The sequence below is a fragment of the Ascaphus truei genome, chromosome 6, assembly GCF_040206685.1.
Source record: "Ascaphus truei isolate aAscTru1 chromosome 6, aAscTru1.hap1, whole genome shotgun sequence".
NCBI classification, from domain to species: Eukaryota; Metazoa; Chordata; class Amphibia; order Anura; family Ascaphidae; genus Ascaphus; species Ascaphus truei.
This window is the reverse complement of record NC_134488.1, coordinates 34,074,401-34,095,064: the sequence shown is the minus strand read 5'-3', so window position 1 is coordinate 34,095,064 and position 20,664 is coordinate 34,074,401. Positions and strand designations below refer to the sequence as shown.

General features: G+C 49.3%; 1 protein-coding gene across 1 annotated transcript in view; it reads right to left on the bottom strand.

Moving 5' to 3' along the window:
- Positions 1-20,664, bottom strand: part of LOC142498028 (ribosomal protein S6 kinase 2 beta-like) — a 61,828-nt gene that overhangs the window by 12,557 nt on the left and 28,607 nt on the right. Inside the window, exons 3-6 of the mRNA XM_075606536.1 lie at positions 6,548-6,664; positions 5,629-5,710; positions 4,561-4,641; positions 69-148 (exon numbers count right to left, since the gene is read on the bottom strand). Coding sequence (XP_075462651.1) covers positions 69-148; positions 4,561-4,641; positions 5,629-5,710; positions 6,548-6,664 — 360 coding nt within the window. The remainder of the gene's footprint in view (positions 1-68; positions 149-4,560; positions 4,642-5,628; positions 5,711-6,547; positions 6,665-20,664) is intronic.

Here is a 20,664-nt window from a genome sequence, read left to right as displayed (position 1 = left end):
ACCAGCCCAGATGTAGACGAGACCAAAGAGGAGGCAGAGCTGGGCACAGAGACATCTCCCAGACTGACCTCCTTGGAGAGGCGCGTGAAGAGGTCTCCTCCCCGCAAGAAGTCCAGGATCAGGTAGAGCTTCCCCTCTGTTTGGAACGCTGCAAGGAAAACAGCATTACCAGAGAGAGAAAAGAAGTGGGACAGGGATGCCCCGCAGAGCAATATCCCCACAACGCCCCGCAGAGCAATATCCCCACAACGCCCCGCAGAGCAATATATCCACAACGCCCCGCAGAGCAATATCCCCACAACGCCCCGCAGAGCAATATCTCCACAACGCCCCGCAGAGCAATATCTCCACAACGCCCCGCAGAGCAATATCTCCACAACGCCCCGCAGAGCAATATCCCCACAACGCCCCGCAGAGCAATATCTCCACAACGCCCCGCAGAGCAATATCTCCACAACGCCCCGCAGAGCAATATCCCCACAACGCCCCGCAGAGCAATATCTCCACAACGCCCCGCAGAGCAATATCCCCACAACGCCCCGCAGAGCAATATCCCCACAACGCCCCGCAGAGCAATATCCCCACAACGCCCCGCAGAGCAATATCCCCACAACGTCCCGCAGAGCAATATCCCCACAACGCCCCGCAGAGCAATATCCCCACAACGCCCCGCAGAGCAATATCCCCACAACGCCCCGCAGAGCAATATCCCCACAACGCCCCGCAGAGCAATATCCCCACAACGCCCCGCAGAGCAATATCCCCACAACGCCCCGCAGAGCAATATCCCCACAACGCCCCGCAGAGCAATATCCCCACAACGCCCCGCAGAGCAATATATCCACAACGCACTGCAGAGCAATATATCCACAACGCCCCGCAGAGCAATATCTCCACAACGCCCCGCAGAGCAATATCTCCACAACGCCCCGCAGAGCAATATCTCCACAACGCCCCGCAGAGCAATATATCCACAACGCCCCGCAGAGCAATATCCCCACAACGCCCCGCAGAGCAATATCTCCACAACGCCCCGCAGAGCAATATCTCCACAACGCCCCGCAGAGCAATATCTCCACAACGCCCCGCAGAGCAATATCCCCACAACGCCCCGCAGAGCAATATCTCCACAACGCCCCGCAGAGCAATATCTCCACAACGCCCCGCAGAGCAATATCTCCACAACGCCCCGCAGAGCAATATCTCCACAACGCCCCGCAGAGCAATATCTCCACAACGCCCCGCAGAGCAATATCTCCACAACGCCCCGCAGAGCAATATCTCCACAACGCCCCGCAGAGCAATATCTCCACAACGCCCCGCAGAGCAATATCCCCACAACGCCCCGCAGAGCAATATCCCCACAACGCCCCGCAGAGCAATATCCCCACAACGCCCCGCAGAGCAATATCCCCACAACGTCCCGCAGAGCAATATCCCCACAACGCCCCGCAGAGCAATATCCCCACAACGCCCCGCAGAGCAATATCCCCACAACGCCCCGCAGAGCAATATCCCCACAACGCCCCGCAGAGCAATATCCCCACAACGCCCCGCAGAGCAATATCCCCACAACGCCCCGCAGAGCAATATCCCCACAACGCCCCGCAGAGCAATATCCCCACAACGCCCCGCAGAGCAATATATCCACAACGCACTGCAGAGCAATATATCCACAACGCCCCGCAGAGCAATATCCCCACAACGCCCCGCAGAGCAATATCCCCACAACACCCCGCAGAGCAATATATCCACAACGCACTGCAGAGCAATATATCCACAACGCACTGCAGAGCAATATATCCACAACGCCCCGCAGAGCAATATCCCCACAACGCCCCGCAGAGCAATATCCCCACAACGCCCCGCAGAGCAATATCCCCACAACGCCCCGCAGAGCAATATCCCCACAACGCCCCGCAGAGCAATATCCCCACAACGCCCCGCAGAGCAATATCCCCACAACGCCCCGCAGAGCAATATCCCCACAACGCCCCGCAGAGCAATATCTCCACAACGCCCCGCAGAGCAATATCTCCACAACGCCCCGCAGAGCAATATCTCCACAACGCCCCGCAGAGCAATATCCCCACAACGCCCCGCAGAGCAATATCTCCACAACGCCCCGCAGAGCAATATCTCCACAACGCCCCGCAGAGCAATATCTCCACAACGCCCCGCAGAGCAATATCTCCACAACGCCCCGCAGAGCAATATCTCCACAACGCCCCGCAGAGCAATATCTCCACAACGCCCCGCAGAGCAATATCTCCACAACGCCCCGCAGAGCAATATCTCCACAACGCCCCGCAGAGCAATATCCCCACAACGCCCCGCAGAGCAATATCCCCACAACGCCCCGCAGAGCAATATCTCCACAACGCCCCGCAGAGCAATATCTCCACAACGCCCCGCAGAGCAATATCTCCACAACGCCCCGCAGAGCAATATCCCCACAACGCCCCGCAGAGCAATATCTCCACAACGCCCCGCAGAGCAATATCTCCACAACGCCCCGCAGAGCAATATCTCCACAACGCCCCGCAGAGCAATATCTCCACAACGCCCCGCAGAGCAATATCTCCACAACGCCCCGCAGAGCAATATCTCCACAACGCCCCGCAGAGCAATATCTCCACAACGCCCCGCAGAGCAATATCTCCACAACGCCCCGCAGAGCAATATCCCCACAACGCCCCGCAGAGCAATATCCCCACAACGCCCCGCAGAGCAATATCCCCACAACGCCCCGCAGAGCAATATCCCCACAACGTCCCGCAGAGCAATATCCCCACAACGCCCCGCAGAGCAATATCCCCACAACGCCCCGCAGAGCAATATCCCCACAACGCCCCGCAGAGCAATATCCCCACAACGCCCCGCAGAGCAATATCCCCACAACGCCCCGCAGAGCAATATCCCCACAACGCCCCGCAGAGCAATATCCCCACAACGCCCCGCAGAGCAATATCCCCACAACGCCCCGCAGAGCAATATATCCACAACGCACTGCAGAGCAATATATCCACAACGCCCCGCAGAGCAATATCCCCACAACGCCCCGCAGAGCAATATCCCCACAACACCCCGCAGAGCAATATATCCACAACGCACTGCAGAGCAATATATCCACAACGCCCCGCAGAGCAATATATCCACAACGCTCCGCAGAGCAATATCCCCACAACGCCCCGCAGAGCAATATCCCCACAATGCCCCGCAGAGCAATATCCCCACAACGCCCCGCAGAGCAATATCCCCACAACGCCCCGCAGAGCAATATCCCCACAACGCCCCGCAGAGCAATATATCCACAACGCCCCGCAGAGCAATATCCCCACAACGCCCCGCAGAGCAATATCCCCACAACACCCCGCAGAGCAATATATCCACAACGCACTGCAGAGCAATATATCCACAACGCCCCGCAGAGCAATATATCCACAACGCTCCACAGAGCAATATCCCCACAACGCCCCGCAGAGCAATATCCCCACAACGCCCCGCAGAGCAATATCCCCACAACGCCCCGCAGAGCAATATCCCCACAACGCCCCGCAGAGCAATATCCCCACAACGCCCCGCAGAGCAATATCCCCACAACGCCCCGCAGAGCAATATCCCCACAACACCCCGCAGAGCAATATATCCACAACGCACTGCAGAGCAATATATCCACAACGCCCCGCAGAGCAATATCCCCACAACACCCCGCAGAGCAATATATCCACAACGCACTGCAGAGCAATATATCCACAACGCTCCGCAGAGCAATATATCCACAACGCACTGCAGAGCAATATATCCGCCACATCCCGCAATATATCCACAACGCACTGCAGAGCAATATATTTGCAACGCCCAGCAAAGCAATATATACCCGCCACATCCTACAATATATCCGCAACACACTGCTTAGCAATATATTCACAACACGCAGAGTTAGGCTGCGGCCAGGGTGGCGCTGAGCGTGCAGGCGCGCAAGCAGCAAATTCAAATTTGCTTGCTTGGCAAGCAACTAAGCGCCGCGCATGCTCAGGCGCTCGCTCACGCAGGCCACACACATTGCCACAATGTGTTTCATCGCGGCCAGCGTGAGCGCCCTCCCGCTCAGCGGCACCTTGGCCGCAGCCTAAGGCCTCGATCAAACAGGCTGCTACACGGACGCGCATCCGCGAGCCTCTGTCTGCTGGGCGATGTGTGGACATCCCCAGCAGACAGACTGACGCAATTCGGGCGTAACTTTAAAAAAAAAAAAAGTGTGTGTGTTTCTGATTGGCTGGCGAGGTGCACGTAACGCGAGGTGCACGTGACGCGAGGTGCACGTGACACGGCTACTGCTTGAAATTTCCACTTCAGGTGAACGCTCGAGCTGCGGCCGTGACAGCGCTGCACTTCGCCGCCGGGGGGTCGTTTTCTGTTTAGAACTCCCACAGAACACAGCGAAAGTGGCGAATGCGCGCGCACGTCGCATCGCGTTCTGTCTGAGCGAGGCCTAAGTGTTGAGTGACCGGGTTAAGGCCCAGCCTTGCGGGTCAGTTTTCCCCCGCTCACACTCACCGTAGTGCAGCTTCACCACAAACGGGTGGTTCACGTCAGCCAGAATATCGCGCTCCATCTTGGTCCGGGCACGGTCGCGCACTGCACGGAGACACAACGAGAGGCTGGGAGAGACGGCGAGAAACAGGCGAGAGGCAGGGAGAGACGGCGAGAGACGGCGAAAGGCAGGGAGAGACGGCGAGAGGCAGGGAGAGACGGCGAGAAACAGGCGAGAGGCAGGGAGAGACGGCGAGAGGCAGGGAGAGACGGCGAGAAACAGGCGAGAGGCAGGGAGAGACGGCGAGAAACAGGCAAGAGGCAGGGAGAGACGGCGAGAGGCAGGGAGAGACGGCGAGAAACAGGCGAGAGGCAGGGAGAGACGGCGAGAGGCAGGGAGAGACGGCGAGAAACAGGCGAGAGGCAGGGAGAGACGGCGAGAAACAGGCAAGAGGCAGGGAGAGACGGCGAGAGGCAGGGAGAGACAACGAGAGGCAGGGAGAGACGGCGAGAGGCTGGGAGAGGCAGGGAGAGACAACGAGAGGCTGGGAGAGACAACGAGAGGCTGGGAAAGACGGCGAGAAGCAGGGAGAAACGTCGAGAGGCAGGGAGAGACGTCGAGAGGCAGGGAGAGACGTCGAGAGGCAGGGAGAGACGGCGAGAGGCAGGGAGAGACGGCGAGAGGCAGGGAGAGACGGCGAGAGGCAGGGAGAGACGGCGAGAGGCAGGGAGAGACGGCGAGAGGCAGGGAGAGACGTCGAGAGGCAGGGAGAGACGTCGAGAGGCAGGGAGAGACGTCGAGAGGCTGGGAGAGACAACGAGAGGCTGGGAGAGACAACGAGAGGCATCTTTGATAAAGCGCACCATGCGAGAAACGCGTTAGAGGTTTCTCTTAAATAGTTAAATGTCCAATTAAATTTTTGTTATTTTTTCACTTGGCCTCCAGTTCTCGTTTTTTCATTGCTGTGCTCCTAGTGTTTTTCTCCTGCTTACATATACACACACACACACACACCACCGAATATGAGCTGTGATAACATCCATATGTATAGTCTCCCGCACTCACGGCGATCTTGCCTCTATGCTCCCTACCTTTCAGGGTGGCTTTCTTCAGCACTTTCATGGCATACAGCTGTCCATTGTCAGGTGGAGTAATCTTCCTTACCAGGAAAACCTGCACGGAGGGGAGAAAGCGAGGGGAGAAAGAGTAAGCGGGGGGAGAAAGAGAAAGCGGGGGGAGAAAGAGAAAGCGGGGGGAGAAAGAGAAAGCGGGGGGAGAAAGAGAAAGCGGGGGGAGAAAGAGAAAGCGGGGGGAGAAAGAGAAAGCGGGGGGAGAAAGAGAAAGCGGGGGGAGAAAGAGAAAGCGGGGGGAGAAAGAGAAAGCGGGGGGAGAAAGAGAAAGCGGGGGGAGAAAGAGAAAGCGGGGGGAGAAAGAGAAAGCGGGGGGAGAAAGAGAAAGCGAGGGGAGAAAGAGAAAGCGAGGGGAGAAAGAGAAAGCGAGGGGAGAAAGAGAAAGCGAGGGGAGAAAGAGAAAGCGAGGGGAGAAAGCGGGGGGAGAAAGAGAAAGCGGGGGGAGAAAGAGAAAGCGAGGGGAGAAAGCGAGGGGAGAAAGAGAAAGCGAGGGGAGAAAGAGAAAGCGAGGGGAGAAAGAGAAAGCGAGGGGAGAAAGAGAAAGCGAGGGGAGAAAGAGAAAGCGAGGGGAGAAAGAGAAAGCGAGGGGAGAAAGAGAAAGCGAGGGGAGAAAGAGAAAGCGAGGGGAGAAAGAGAAAGCGAGGGGAGAAAGAGAAAGCGAGGGGAGAAAGAGAAAGCGAGGGGAGAAAGAGAAAGCGAGGGGAGAAAGAGAAAGCGAGGGGAGAAAGAGAAAGCGGGGGCATCAGAGAAATAGAAAGGGTGAGAGGCAGAGTGAAGAAAAAAAAAGAGCAGGAGAGGGGCGATAAAGGGAGGCGGAGAGGGGGGGGGGGGGGGTATTCCGGGAGGCCGAGAGGAGGTTATTCCGGGAGGTTGCACTCACCTTCCCGAAGGAGCCCTGTCCGAGCACCTTTTGAAGCACGAAATGTGAGGGTTCGGCCTTTTCGGAGCCCTCCTTCACGTGATGTGTAATGGGAATCTCATTCACCACCACCTGATCCTGATGGGAGGAAACCACAAGTTCAGACGACCCCTCAACATGGCTGCACCATTGTGTATAGTGGCTGTGACGGTAACTCTGTGACAGGCTATTAATAATACACACCAAAAATATAACTGGGTTGAACTGAACGAGGCTTAGATATGATAAAATATAATTTATTCCTTGAAAAAGGTGAACACACGAGATTATACAAATAACAGACAAAATATAGAAACTCACTTAAGATGGAAATGATGAAACAGTCATATCTTGACTGGCAGTTCATACAGCAATCTTGAATATCACGAAAGACATGAAAGACAATAGCCATAGGCTGAGCCTGGTTCTTATACAATTATTTCCCTTTGAACACAACCTAAACCCAGCCCCTCTCATAAATCAGTGGTGAGGTTTGACAGTTTTCCCCAGAGTAAAACACCTCCCACCCAAGGACGTTTAAAAAACTGCTTTTCCTATGTAAGTAACTTCATAACTTCAGTTCAGTAGTTCTTACTGGCACGCGAGTCATATTAATACATTCCGGCACGCATGACGCTCCCAATGAGACTAAATATTACTGTGTAATACTAACATTAAGAGAGATATTAGTATCTGTCTCCTCTTAGGACCACACATCATGTGTCTGTAATCGTTATTTGCGGCTCGGTCCCCCGGTTACACACATGTCATTTTTAGCATGTTCAGCCGAGGACATCTCATGGTATTCTTATATTTAATAAGGTCACTCATTCTGATATCGCCTTCTGTAACCGCACCCCTGGCCCCCATAAAACACCTTGTCAAGAAAGGCTTTGAAGCTGGGCCCCTGTCTAGGGAATGTTTGTCACAGGTGCTATATTTCACACCCAATGCTCCAGACTGGGTCCTAGCTGTCTCTAACAGCAATATACCCTTGGCCTGCAACTTAGGTATTAACATACTGTACACTAAACCCCCTCTGTACTTTTCACACCCAACTTCAATCAAGCCTGTTGAAGCCCAGATATTTCTGAAAAGACCCCACATATTTGTATTTTTCTAAACTACAGCTCATTAACCCCTTAAGCCTCCCGCATCAATCCCAGTGTATGTGTTGGGGCAAACACTGGAACAGAAACAATACATTTTTACAGGGGAATATACATTAGGATGCTGAAGCAAGGTAAAAACACATTACTGGACCTCAGTCCAATTAACCCCTTGCTTCCCAAGTGAGAGTAGGGGGTGGCCAAATAGGGTGTAACCCCTTTAATCCCGGGCCAAACCCCCTCTATCATGACAGTGGCACAGACAAAAGGCAGGGGGGCCCAATGCTACATCCAATCGACAAAACATATAAAGTAATAAGTACAAAGTTTAAATACTTCAATAATATTATTGAAGTATTTGAACTGTATACTTATTACTTTATATGTTTTGTCAATTGGGTGTAGCATTTGGGGCCCCCCTGCCTTTTGTTTGTATACATTGGCCACGCTCCGTAGCACTCTTTTAGACATAAATATCTAATGATATATTAATATATATAAATATATAATTATATCTTAATACAGACTATATAATAATATGTACATGATGTGGTGGGTGTTGGGGATAGAGCTTGCTGGGAATTTGTGTGTTAATACAGTGGCACCGAGTATCAGCCATGCGCAATGTTAACGGCTGAATGAACCGTTTTGCAGGGCCTCTCTAACAGTGACAGGGTTGGTCTTCCTCCTCATGACGTCTACTGTGAGATATATAGAACTAAATTAAAACAGTCGCTGAAAGGTTTATTGTTAAATCAAAAATCTAGAAACAGGACCTGTGTTTTTAATGCACCCACCCCAGAAAAAATCCATACAGTACAAGCAGCTCTGCGAACCTTTCTACATCAGAAAAACAAAGGGAAGAATCTCTGTAGATTACATAAAATAGCTTAGACCTCAGAGGACATGGCGAGCTTTGACTTCACCATGTTCTTTATTATGTCGGTTTCCTTTAACCAAGTAGGCCTATCATCTGTTATCATGATGTTTAGTTTATACTGTGGCTCACTCTATACACGTTCAGAATTATGTGAAAATAGGAGAAGGAAATAAACTGGCACTTCACAAATAAAAATAATACTAATAAGTATTTTTTTAAGCAAGACACACACACACACACACCTCATCAGCACAGGAAGTGGTCTGACATCAACCCAACACAATTAACCTAAACGCTTTTTCGTCACAGGAGAAACACTTCTCTCCTCTCAATGGGTTCCCGAAAAGTAGATGCAGCACCTCTCCCTCCCCTCCCCCCCCCCCTTCCCTCTCCAGTGCCTGCGCTGCTACTGACCAAGTTGTTGAGGTGGTCGGTGTCCTGCAGAGGAGGGCAGCGAACCTTGTCCCGCTGCTTCTTCTGCAGCCAGAGAGAAAGGAATGGCCAGATCCCAGGGAGTCTGGCCTCCTTTGCCATGACACCCCGCACCCGCATAGGTGGGCAGAGAGGGGAGCCAGGCAGACCTGTGTGCGCCACGGTGAGATGCACAGACACCCCAATCACACAGCCATATCTGACCCCCTTAAACGCACTCTCCGTCTTATCTACGGAAACTGAAAGCAACCTCAAAAGTGTAGCAGTCTATACTAAACGTCCTCCCCCTCCCTCCACCTTGCAGTGCTATCTCAGGGGACCGGAATATGTCATTAACCAATCAGGACACCCCGTTCTGCGCACACACACACACACACACACACACACACACACACACACACACACACACCCTGTGGGAGAAACTTTAACGCTCCCGTCAACCCGACTGACAGGGCCGCCCCCCCTCCTGAGTGATCCTCGCCGTGTACACATTGCCGCTGTATTGCTCAGAGTAGAGAGCGGCTGTGGTGAAGAAGAGCATAGATTTACCCCGCTAGTTTGTAGCGAGAAGGCGCTATTTAAACCCTCCAAATCTTTTCAAACGACCAAGGGATTTCGCAAGCGGACATTCATGGAATTAAAAATCCTCGGCCCCTTGTAGGCACCAGGGTTTGGATTTGTTTTATTATTTACTGGAGATTATAACAAAGCTATCTTTATCGTTGTTAGAGTGCAAAATTGTTAAATTTTCTATCAAAAATTACACAATACATAAACTGACAATACATCAAAATAAAACGCTGCACTGTGTGTGTGAAAAACAGCCAATACAGGCTAATGTAGGGTTGAGATGGAGAAATAACCTTGTGTGAAATCCCCCAGTCTCTGCATTGTTGGAGCGCAGGCTGATGAGGCTTTTCTGGAGGTGGGCAGTGTCTCATCGCGGTGTTTCAGGGTGCCGATTAATGCCATGCACCTTCCTCTGCTAGCTAAGCACCCGTCTAATGAGCCCAAAGTGAACCCTGCAGTTCGTCTCTCCGCGCTCTCACTATTATACGGCAGCTCTGTAAGGACACACACACACACACACTTCTCCTTTTCCTACAATAACTTAGAAAATAAAACGGCTCTCACTTCAGCCCTTCCTGCCTCCATCACCATCATGTCCTACCTGCCACAAAAGGGAAAATTCCCTCTCTACCAAGGATATTTCCGGCTTTGCCTGTTATGAGGGAAGAGGAGACAACATACAGGTGCAGTGTGAATGAGATTTGCTGCAAACTGTAACATCACTCAGCGAGGACACTGTAAACTTCTTGGCCGGCAGCCAATGCGACAGGAGTGGCCAACTCCAGTCTTCAAGGGCCATCAACAGGTCAGGTTTTAAGGATATCCCTGCTTCAGCACAGATGGCTCAATCTTTGACTGAGCCACCTGTGCTGAAGCAGGAATATCCCTAATACCTGCCCGTTTGGTGGCCCTTAAGGACTGGGAGCCCTGCCTCGATCACACCTTCAGCGTAAATCTGTTTGTTTAGAAAGATCCAATCCCACTTCAAGTACAAAATGCCACTTGTGTGTGCAAACAAGTCGGCTGATATTACCTTTAGCTCAGTTTAATTGAAACGTTATCTGGTAATTATTACAGGGTTTTTCCTCCCTTCATCACTAGTCAAATAAAATATCGAAAACGTGTGGGGCGCTGGATTAACACTTTCCTGCCTGGGCAGCAGTTCACGAACAAAACAGTATTACCACAAAGAGAGGGAGACTAGCTAAAGATCACATCAACCATCCTGGGCATTTGGCAGGGGCTAGCACTTAAAAAAAAATGTAACATTTACAAATACTTCAACTTCCCCAACTAGTATGAATCAGACGTCGGCCCTAGGAGGGAATGCACCGTAATGATTATAAAGTCGTTACAATCACTGGTCACCAACAAGTTAGCGAGCATGGTTTCAGTATGAGGACTCCTAGCTGGCCCACGGAGGTCTGATCCGCACCCGGACAGATGCCCCTCAGAGAGATCAGAACTTGCCTCTCTCATCCTGGGTTTACTTCGGAAAATCTGCTTCAGCATCTCGCCCCTGCGCTTTGCAGCATCGCTCACGCCCCTCTCCCTTTCTGCTGCACGGCAGACATGGTGGTGTCACCGGGAAATGTAAAAATATATATATAAAAAGAACTGGCCGGGGAGTTTCTTTAGCAAAGTGGAAAGAAGAAAAAAAAAGAAAGAAGAGGAAGCTTGCAATATCCCCCACCCCCCTCCCACCCCCACCAAGCAGAAACCACAAAATGTAGTAACTGCCCTGAAAACACAGTGAGAAAGAGCGAGGTAGAGAGGGAGAGAGAGGGGTGGAGAAGGAGAGAGAGGGGTGGAGAAGGAGAGAGAGGGATGGAGAAGGAGAGAGGAAACATCTGAATTGTGGGAGCAGATCTCGGCTGTAAAATGGGTCAGAGAAAGCGCCAAGTCTGCATTACTATCCTTCCATACTTCACTCAACTAGGTGTAGCTGAGCCCAAGGTTGCAGCCGCAAAAACTGAGACAATATTGTATAGCAAAAAAGTACGTATCTCAAGACAAACTGAGATAATCGGAAGGAAAAGCCTGCTCCAAAGAGTTTACGGTTGTAAAAAGATGAAAAGACCGGACTGCTTGAAAAGCAAAAAAAATATTTAAAATTGAGAAAAATAAACAAGACTTTAAAAGTAACGCATCCAAATAATAAATGAGCAAAATATCAATACTGTTAATGAAAATACCTAAACACATATAAAAGATACAAATAAAAATATGACTAATAATGCAAATACATACTACTAATAGGAGGATAAAAATAAACCGACCCCAGCCCAGGATTCAGACTTAAAAAAAAAAGAGCCCTTATTAAAATATAAATGGGAGCGTTTTTATGAATATAAACAATATATGAAGGATGAGACGTTACATTCCTGTGTGTGAAAAGGCATCTGCTCAGTGTCATCAGATCCCTTCTGTGAAACAGAGGAAAAACTAACCAAAGCCAAATGCCGAGCTAATCCAGGTAATGAGGCATGACGTAGGACAGGGGCGCGCAGACCTTCTTTGCTCCCCCCCCCCCCGCTCCACTCCGTTCTGAGCCTCCTTCTCCGACGCGTGTGACGTCACATCATTTAACGCCGCGTTGCCATGGACACGAGTGACGCTGGCAGAGTCCAGGTAAGTTTTTGAGTTGCAGGGGCCTCACGCGATCCCCCCGGCATTTAATTTAAATGCCTCAGGGAAGAGCGCGGGACCTCTGCAACCCCCCGCGCTCCCCCCCCCCCGTCAGACAAATCCAGCACCCCCCCACTTTGTCCACCACTGACGTAGGACATACAGTTAAACCAATATAGACATTTACAAGATATAGATACAGAACACCAGTTGAACAAAGTTAGTATTTGACTGGATCCCAAGGGAAATTGAAAGACCAAACCGAAAAGTAAAATGGGTTCATGAAATCAGAAATCGGGAGCACCGTGGAGGAGAGGCGCAGGCGTGTAACCTCACTACCTGGAAGATCGTTGAAGAGGCCTTCATCCAGCAAGGGCTGGTGAGCAGGCGCACACACAATTACTACACCAAGACAAATTTCCTTAACCAACTCCAATCTGGCTTTCGCCCAAACCACTCCACGGTAACTACCTCCTAAAAGTTTGCAATGAGATCCCGTGTGCAGTGCAACTGGGACAACAAGCTTGTGCAATATTGCTAGATTTTACAAAGGATTTTGATACTGCCAATCATGTTGTCATCTTGTTAAACATGCTCCAGTGCTCTGGAATACGGGAACACTTTAAACTGGGTTTCACTACTACCTATCGGGTAGATCCCAATATGTGTCTCAGGCTCTAACTCCAACCCCTTGGATGTCACCTGTGGGGTCCCCCGCAAGGCTGTTCGTGCGCCCCTCATCTTTGTCTTCATTAATGATCTACTAAGGGAGCTTCAATGCACATGTATGGTGAGGACAATTTTATATGCACACAGCTTAACCTCAGTGACATTGGACACATACTTCAGCCTGACTTTTCAAGACGAATACTGGATTTCCCAAAACAGACTGTTTTAAAACACTGACAAAACGGTAACAATGGTATTTGGGACAAAGGCTAAATTTTTAAAGCTAACAACGACACAGCTACAGATCAGAACCAACTCTAACACCACTCTAGTCCGTCACTAGTTTTACATATCTGGGCATATAGCTTGACTCCTATTTAACATTTGGATTGCATATTGATATTCTGACATCTAAAACCTATGCCAAACTAGGTGTACTTTACAGGAACAAATCCTCCCTAAACTCGCCGGTCAAAGTGCATCGCGCAATAGACGCGCATGTCAATGCTAGATTTGGGAGCATAGCGTATGGGACAGCACCGCAAATTAACCATAGCAAACTTGACACCCTCTACAACGCAAAACGGTGCTTCGTGCTACAATGTAACATACATCACTGCGAAATACTCCAAGAACTAGATTGGCGCACTAATTCAGGCGCAAAGCACATTTTTTCCTGTCTTGCCATGAAATACTTTCTGTGCAATCTACCCACCCCTACCACAAGCAGCACTCATCACCGGAGATCTGACTCCAGAAGACTGCTCACGGTCCCAAGGTTCAAATAACCCGGTCGCTCCTCCTGTTACCGTGCACCGGACGTCTGAAACAGCTTACCAGAGACTCTCAAATCCGCCGCTAGTTTAAGTTCATAGAATAATTCAGCCTGTAACGTTTTAATCTGGTCTGTAACTGTTACATACGTCGATAACATATTATCTCGGTCCATGAAATGTCTGTAAATACAATGTATACAGGGTTATACATAGTAGGCACGCGTGCGCGACGTCACTCGCGTCTGCAGCACAGGCGATCTGTGGCCTGTGGGGTCTGGAGGAAGAGACGTGACCAACGGCAGCTCCAATTAATGTTTGGGGGCGTGCCCGTGACGTCACGTGAGCGGTTCGCACTTGTTGGCTGAACCGCACGTGTGACCCGCCCGTCGCCAGACAAAAATCACAAGATTTTGTGTTGCGAAAAATTGGTTGCGCACGCTGTCGCACTTACTATGGCCGTGGGCTAACTCTGTGCCCACGGCATACTTGAAAACGAGAACAATGTATTATTTCCTGGTAACACATTTTATAAAAAAAAACCACAAGGAAAGGAACTGCATTCACAGGACTTGTAAATATATTTATTTATAAAAAATGTTTTACCAGGAAGTAATACAGTGAGAGTCGCCTCTCGTTTTTAAGTATGTCCTGGGCACAGTTATAAAAAATACATGGTTACATTAAAAGAACAGGGTTATGCAGTCAATTCACAGACAATTCATGGACAGAGTTGGAAAATTGGGTACAGAGGATAAAAGGGCTTGTGAGTAGATAAGTGTTTTAACACGTTAATTGTGGTTTTATTGCAACGTTTCAGTCCTGTGCAGAGGACCTTTACCAAAAACGTTGAATTTTCAATAAACCCCTAATCTACTTAAATCCTTTGAGTGATGCTCATTTCCTCTATTAAACTTTACGTTTTTATGCACCCAAGCATTTCCCATCGTTTACGTTTTTGAGTGTACACACACACATCCAACTTTGAGATCTCGATATATAGGTCTAACATTATTTTGTTCGCCCCTCTATGAGATATAACGCCTGGTGGCAGATATGGAGAGTCAGATAGCTATAAAGTTGAGACAGAAAGCAGACGAAGGAAGTCAGTCAGGTGACATGTGAGGAGAAGGAGGCGGAAAGAATTGATGACATCATAAGGTGTTAAATGAAAGATGCGTTGGTGAGAAAAGTAAGTGGAACAGAAAATGAGGAAACAATAAAAAATAAAAAAAAATTTTGTTAAGTAAAACCTGTCATTTTTTAGAGCACAGGGTTGGCGTGCAATGCACACAAGCCGGGATGGATACTCTACTAACCAGGTCCGATGAAGAAGACAACACTGCAGAAATAATTATCAAAACGATGTATTAATCGGGGGCGTGGCCTGGAGGTAGAGCTGCGCAGTCACATCAGATCAGCTCCATAGAGCCTGCCTGACAATTCCCTAAAAAGGGGGTAAGCCAAACAAAAAGGCAAGGAAAAAGGACAAGAACATAGAGGGGATAAGCCCTGGAACGGCCACATACATTTACCAGAAGCTGTATAAAAGGAGAGAATCAGGTACCTGCCTCTCCCCCTATTTGGCCAAGCTGTATGGCTACACAGGCTCCCTAAAATGGCAGTCGGCCCCGCGCGAACACGTCAAAATCTAAGGCCGCCTGAGATCCTGAGCTCTGGGTCCCAGAGCTACAAAGACTGGAGATCAGGGTGCTGGAGACTGGAGATCAGGGTGCTGGAGACTGCAGATCAGGGTGCTGGAGACTGCAGATCAGGGTGCTGGAGACTGGAGATCAAGGTGCTGGAGACTGGAGATCAGGGTGCTGGAGACTGGAGATCAGGGTGCTGGAGACTGGAGATCAGGGTGCTGGAGACTGGAGATCAGGGTGCTGGAGACTGGAGATCAGGGTGCTGGAGACTGGAGATCAGGGTGCTGGAGACTGGAGATCAGGGTGCTGGAGACTGGAGATCAGGGTGCTGGAGACTGGAGATCAGGGTGCTGGAGACTGGAGATCAGGGTGCTGGAGACTGGAGATCAGGGTGCTGGAGACTGGAGATCAGGGTGCTGGAGACTGGAGATCAGGGTGCTGGAGACTGGAGATCAGGGTGCTGGAGACTGTAAATCAGGGTGCTGGAGACTGTAAATCAGGGTGCTGGAGACTGCTCTAGCAGGAGAAAGAGACCCCAGAGAAGGGAGAGAGGTTTGCCTGCCTGACTCATGAGCTGCCAGGACGGAAGGTTCAGGAAGGCGCTGACCCGCGCCCAATAAAGGAGAAGGTGAGGGGCCAGAGGAGCGGCGGATCCTCACCTGTGGGTGGTCGGCAGGGTGAGAGACCACCCGGCAGGGACCTTGATGCTGTGTCGGGAGGGCGGACAGGACGAGAGGCGGCGAGAGAGGTGCAGCGGCCATCTTGTTTTGGCGTGCTGACAGACTACGGCCAGATCCTGCTTGCCCTGATAGTCTGGCGTCCAAGGTAAGCGAAGACCCTGCCTGCCAAGGGAGAGATAGCGGCGAATTCCGGCCCCAAGACCCGGCGCTGCGGCGAGGGAACTGCCGTCGACGTGTCGGGCTCGCCGCAAGAGCCTGACTGACAGATGTGGCCGCAGTGGGTGCTTCCCCCCGAAGACTTGGGGGCATTGTGGGCTCCGTGGGGAAGTGGAGGTCCGGTCCGAGTGAGAGAGGCCACAGACAGAGAGGGAGGGTGCGCTTGTACGGACGCCCCTGCTGAGGAGAGGTTGGCGGCCATCTTGATCTGCCCAATCCTGCTGCGGGAAGGCTGCCTACGGCCTATATAGAAGAAGGGGAGGGGGCGGAGCGCGAGTCCCGAGGAAGCTGCCCTGCCCCTGAGTGCCCAGAGGAGGGAGCCGGTAAGCCTCGTGGCACGCTGCCAAGATCGAGGTGGGGGTGTACACCTGCAGAGCAGGGGAAGCTGGTTCCTAGAATCTGCCTGCAGAGAGGAGAATAGCTGCAGGATTGAGTCTGCGTAGAGGTGAAAGAAATTACCAGAGAACTCCCTCCCCCCAGACTGTATCCTACTCTGAGCCCCAACATCTATTTGACACTGCTTATTGGGCTCCGTGCATTCCCTAAAATAGCCCCAGAGAGAGGCGGAAGATTGGAGACGCCGGGGAAGTCAAAAGCTCAATCAAAAAAAAGTGAAAAATTTTAAACAATGTGCGAGTGAGCGTGATACCTCAGTAATGAGGGGGCTTAACTCAACTTAAAAGCATACATCACCTAAATAAATTCAGCTCCAAATATAAATAAAAACTTGCCAATCAATAACACTCATGCAATCCACTAAGCAACAAAACAAAACAAAAAACGGCGGCCCCGCAGGAGGCCTTCCTTTTCTTCAAGAAACGCAATATGGGGACTAAAGATCAAGAAGTGTCTGTCGCAGGCGAAGACGCAGATCCAGAATCAAACTTTGAGGAAGAAGTAGACACCCCACTCACTCGTAAAGAAATATTGGTATTTAAGATATTAAAAATTCTTTCCACTCTTAAATAGAGCGTATTTATCGCAGCCTCAAGGACGAGATATGTAGTGTCTATAGGGGACCATGTTGCGGACTTATAGGAGAAGGTAGATACCACTGCCCTTGCTCAGAAGTCACAAGAAATTCATGAACTAAAAACTCAAGTTAAAATCATTTTTGAAAAATTGGAAGATACACAGAACCGGTGAAGACGTAATAATCTGCGGATTAGAGGAATACCAGAAGAAGTGGACAATGCCAAACTAGACACATATCTTAACCAGCATTTTACATCTCTCCGACCAGAAACATCAGGAGATACAGTTCAGATGGACAGAGCACACAGGCTCCCCTAGACCAAAAAAATCTTGATCTAGCAAAGCCACGAGATGTGATCACACGTCTCTACATTACATCCGTAACAAGGAGGAGACATTGAGAGCTGCTAGATCATCGCAAAGATTGAGCAAGATAACGCGCAACTGCTTATCTTCCCTGATTTGACCCAAATCACGCTGGATAAGCGGAAAATATATGCCCAGATTACCAATATAATGCGAAACAATAAAATTTGCCATCGCTGGAGATTCCTGTGCAGGCTGCTGTTCACTTACCATGAAACAATGCATGTTCTTCTTTCACCAGAAGACGGTGAAGAAAAATTGAAATCACTAGGTTTACTTGAACCAGAGGACCTGGAGGCCACACAGCGTCTTCCACCTAAACCACAGCACCCGGCATGGGTGAAGGCTCTAACTCCAAGGCAAGCAAAAATTAAGCCCATCTGAAAAATCTGAGCCGATTGCACATTAAGAATCAACCGAAGAAAGTATGTCAAGTTGAGATGGGTTCTGGACATAAGTTACAGGCTGATGTGTTGTCCCCCCCAGAAATGTTTTTACAAAGTTCAGTGGCTGACTTTATATTATATTATATATTAGGTATTAAAGGATATGGCCTATGTATATTTTTTATTCTGTTTTTTTCTCCCCCCCATAGGTTAAATATAGGTTTTGAGATACCTGGAGACTGACTGCCAGTTTCAACTACTTAATGTTTAAAAAAAAAAAAAAAAAGAGAAGAAAAAAAAAAGGTGATGTAAATAATTACAATGTTGGATTTCCCCCTCCTCCCCCTCGTTTTGATGTGTATGTCTACACCATAGAATACGGGGTGCATTGTATGGGTATTCTTCTTGATTTTTTTTTTTCTAAAAGGTTTTGCTCCTAAACAAAAAGGAACATGCGGCGCCCCTCCCCCCATGCTTATTTATCCTGTGAACGCGATTGTTTTGCATCACAGGATCCATTTTGGTAGGTCCCCCCAAACTAAGTTTGGAAACCGGGGTCCTCAGTGTATCCCCACCCTACCTTGTCTACCCTTCCCCCATGTCTAGTCCTACAAGCATTTGTCATCATTGTGCTTTAACCTGTGTATTTTTTGGAACATATGTTCTTGCACCAAAATGTTTATGAAGTTTGATGAACTGATTTTTCTGATATGTATATGTTATCACTGTTCACCCACACTATATGCCACTGAAATTACCATGCCAGCCACTGAATATAATTTCTCAAAATACCAAAGGCCTAAACACCTCCCGAAAAAGACGAATAGCTCTGTCGGAGGCCAAAAGACTAGGGGGAGACATCATTATGTTACAAGAAACTCATTTGAAAAAAGGAGACCAGTCATTGCTATTTAGTAATGATTATCCTCTAATCTATCATTCATCATCCCCATATGGAAAAAAAATATGGAGTGGCTACATTCTTCCATATAAACTTACATTTCAAAGTAGATAATTATGTATTATTTGTTCTAACTCTGTGCCCAGGACATACTTGAAAACGAAAGGTAACTCTCAATGTATTACTTCCTGGTAAAATATTTTATAAATAAATAAAATAAATAAAATCAAAACTGATCTCACTGGAAGAATTTTAGTTACCACAGGCTCATTGGATTCTACAATAGTAAATATCTATGCTCCTAATGAAACCCAAGAGTCTTTCTTCCAGGAGTTAACACATACAATCTGTTCAGAAAGGCCTTCCAATCCTAGGTGGAGATTTAAATGCAATAATGGATCCAAATTTAAATAAATTCCCCAGCCCTCCACCATAACAAGAGACAGTTCCTTCTACTCAAGGACTTGTTTCTATGTCCAAAGAATTGATGCTGGTAAGACTCCTGGAGATTAATGAATGTTACGGTGAAAAAATGTTTTTTCTCTTTCTTCTCCCATCCCCATAATAGTTATTCACGAATAGACTATATTTTTGTGGATCAACAAATCGGCGATAATATCTCTTCAACAAGAATTGTCCCCTCTACCTGGTCAGATCACTCTACACTAATGTTTAAGCTGGAGGGTCTTACAACCAAAATAAAACAAGATCGTGGTCTTTAAACGAATCTTTATTGATGAACCCACAACCTCTTCAATTAATGGAAGAGAAGCTGGCCCAATTTCAAAATAAATAACTCCCCAGATGAGACCTCTTTTACCCTTTGGGAGGCACATAAATCAGTGATTAGAGGCAAGCCGATTGCTCTGGCTTCTTGGGAAAAAAAAGAAAATGCAAAACAAATTGAAATACTAACACAAAAATTAACAAAGCTAGAATCAATATAATAAATCCCTCCAAGAAAAATTAGAGACAAATAATTTCAATAAGAGGCCAATTCAATCTTGTGTTGGTGACAAACGCAGAGAAAGCTATACGATGGAACCAACAGAAATACTACGAAAAAAGGCAATAAGGCAGACAGAATCCTTGCACAGAAGTTAAAACAAAAACAAGCAAAGACCAAAATCCATAGTACAGCTCAACCCCATTATAGCGCGATCCGCTACAACGCGGATCCGCTTATAATGCAGTTTGAGCTTGGCTCCCGATTATCTCCTATCTTAAGTCGCGACGTGTAGAGACCCCCCTGGTCTTCCCCGCACAGGGTGATCTGTACCTACCAAACCGGCTGTGGTCATTTCGGGTGCCCTGGATGTTGCTGTCGGGCAGGATCTGCAGGTGAAAGCCGGTCCTGCTGTAGAGCTGGCGGCGGCGCAGGATGCCCTGAAGATGCACCAAGTCTGAAGGTGCGCTGCGGGAGAGGCGCTCAGACTGACCATGGGGATCGCTGTGCAGCAGAAGGCTGTCACTGGCAGGAGGCAGCAAGAAATGAGAAACCACCTGCTCCAACCCGGCCAGAAAGCTACCCATCTCGACCACAGGAACCATTGGCAGGAGGAGGGTGGTGGGGAGAAGTACCAAGCATTCACCTAGAGAAGCACGCACACAAGCACGTAGAGAAGCATGCGCACGCACTCACACACGAGGAGAGAGCTGATGCCGGGTAAGTGGGGGTGCCAGCCAGAAAGCTACCGATCTCGACCACAGGATCGATAAGCAGGAGGAGGGTGGTGGGGAGAAGTAGCTGGCACGCAGCTAGAGAAGCACTCACACAAGCACGAGGAGAGAGCTGATGCCAAGTAAGTTGGGGTGCTGCTGCGCCGCTGGCGGCAAACGTGGAACCCTTGATCGTAGCCATTTTT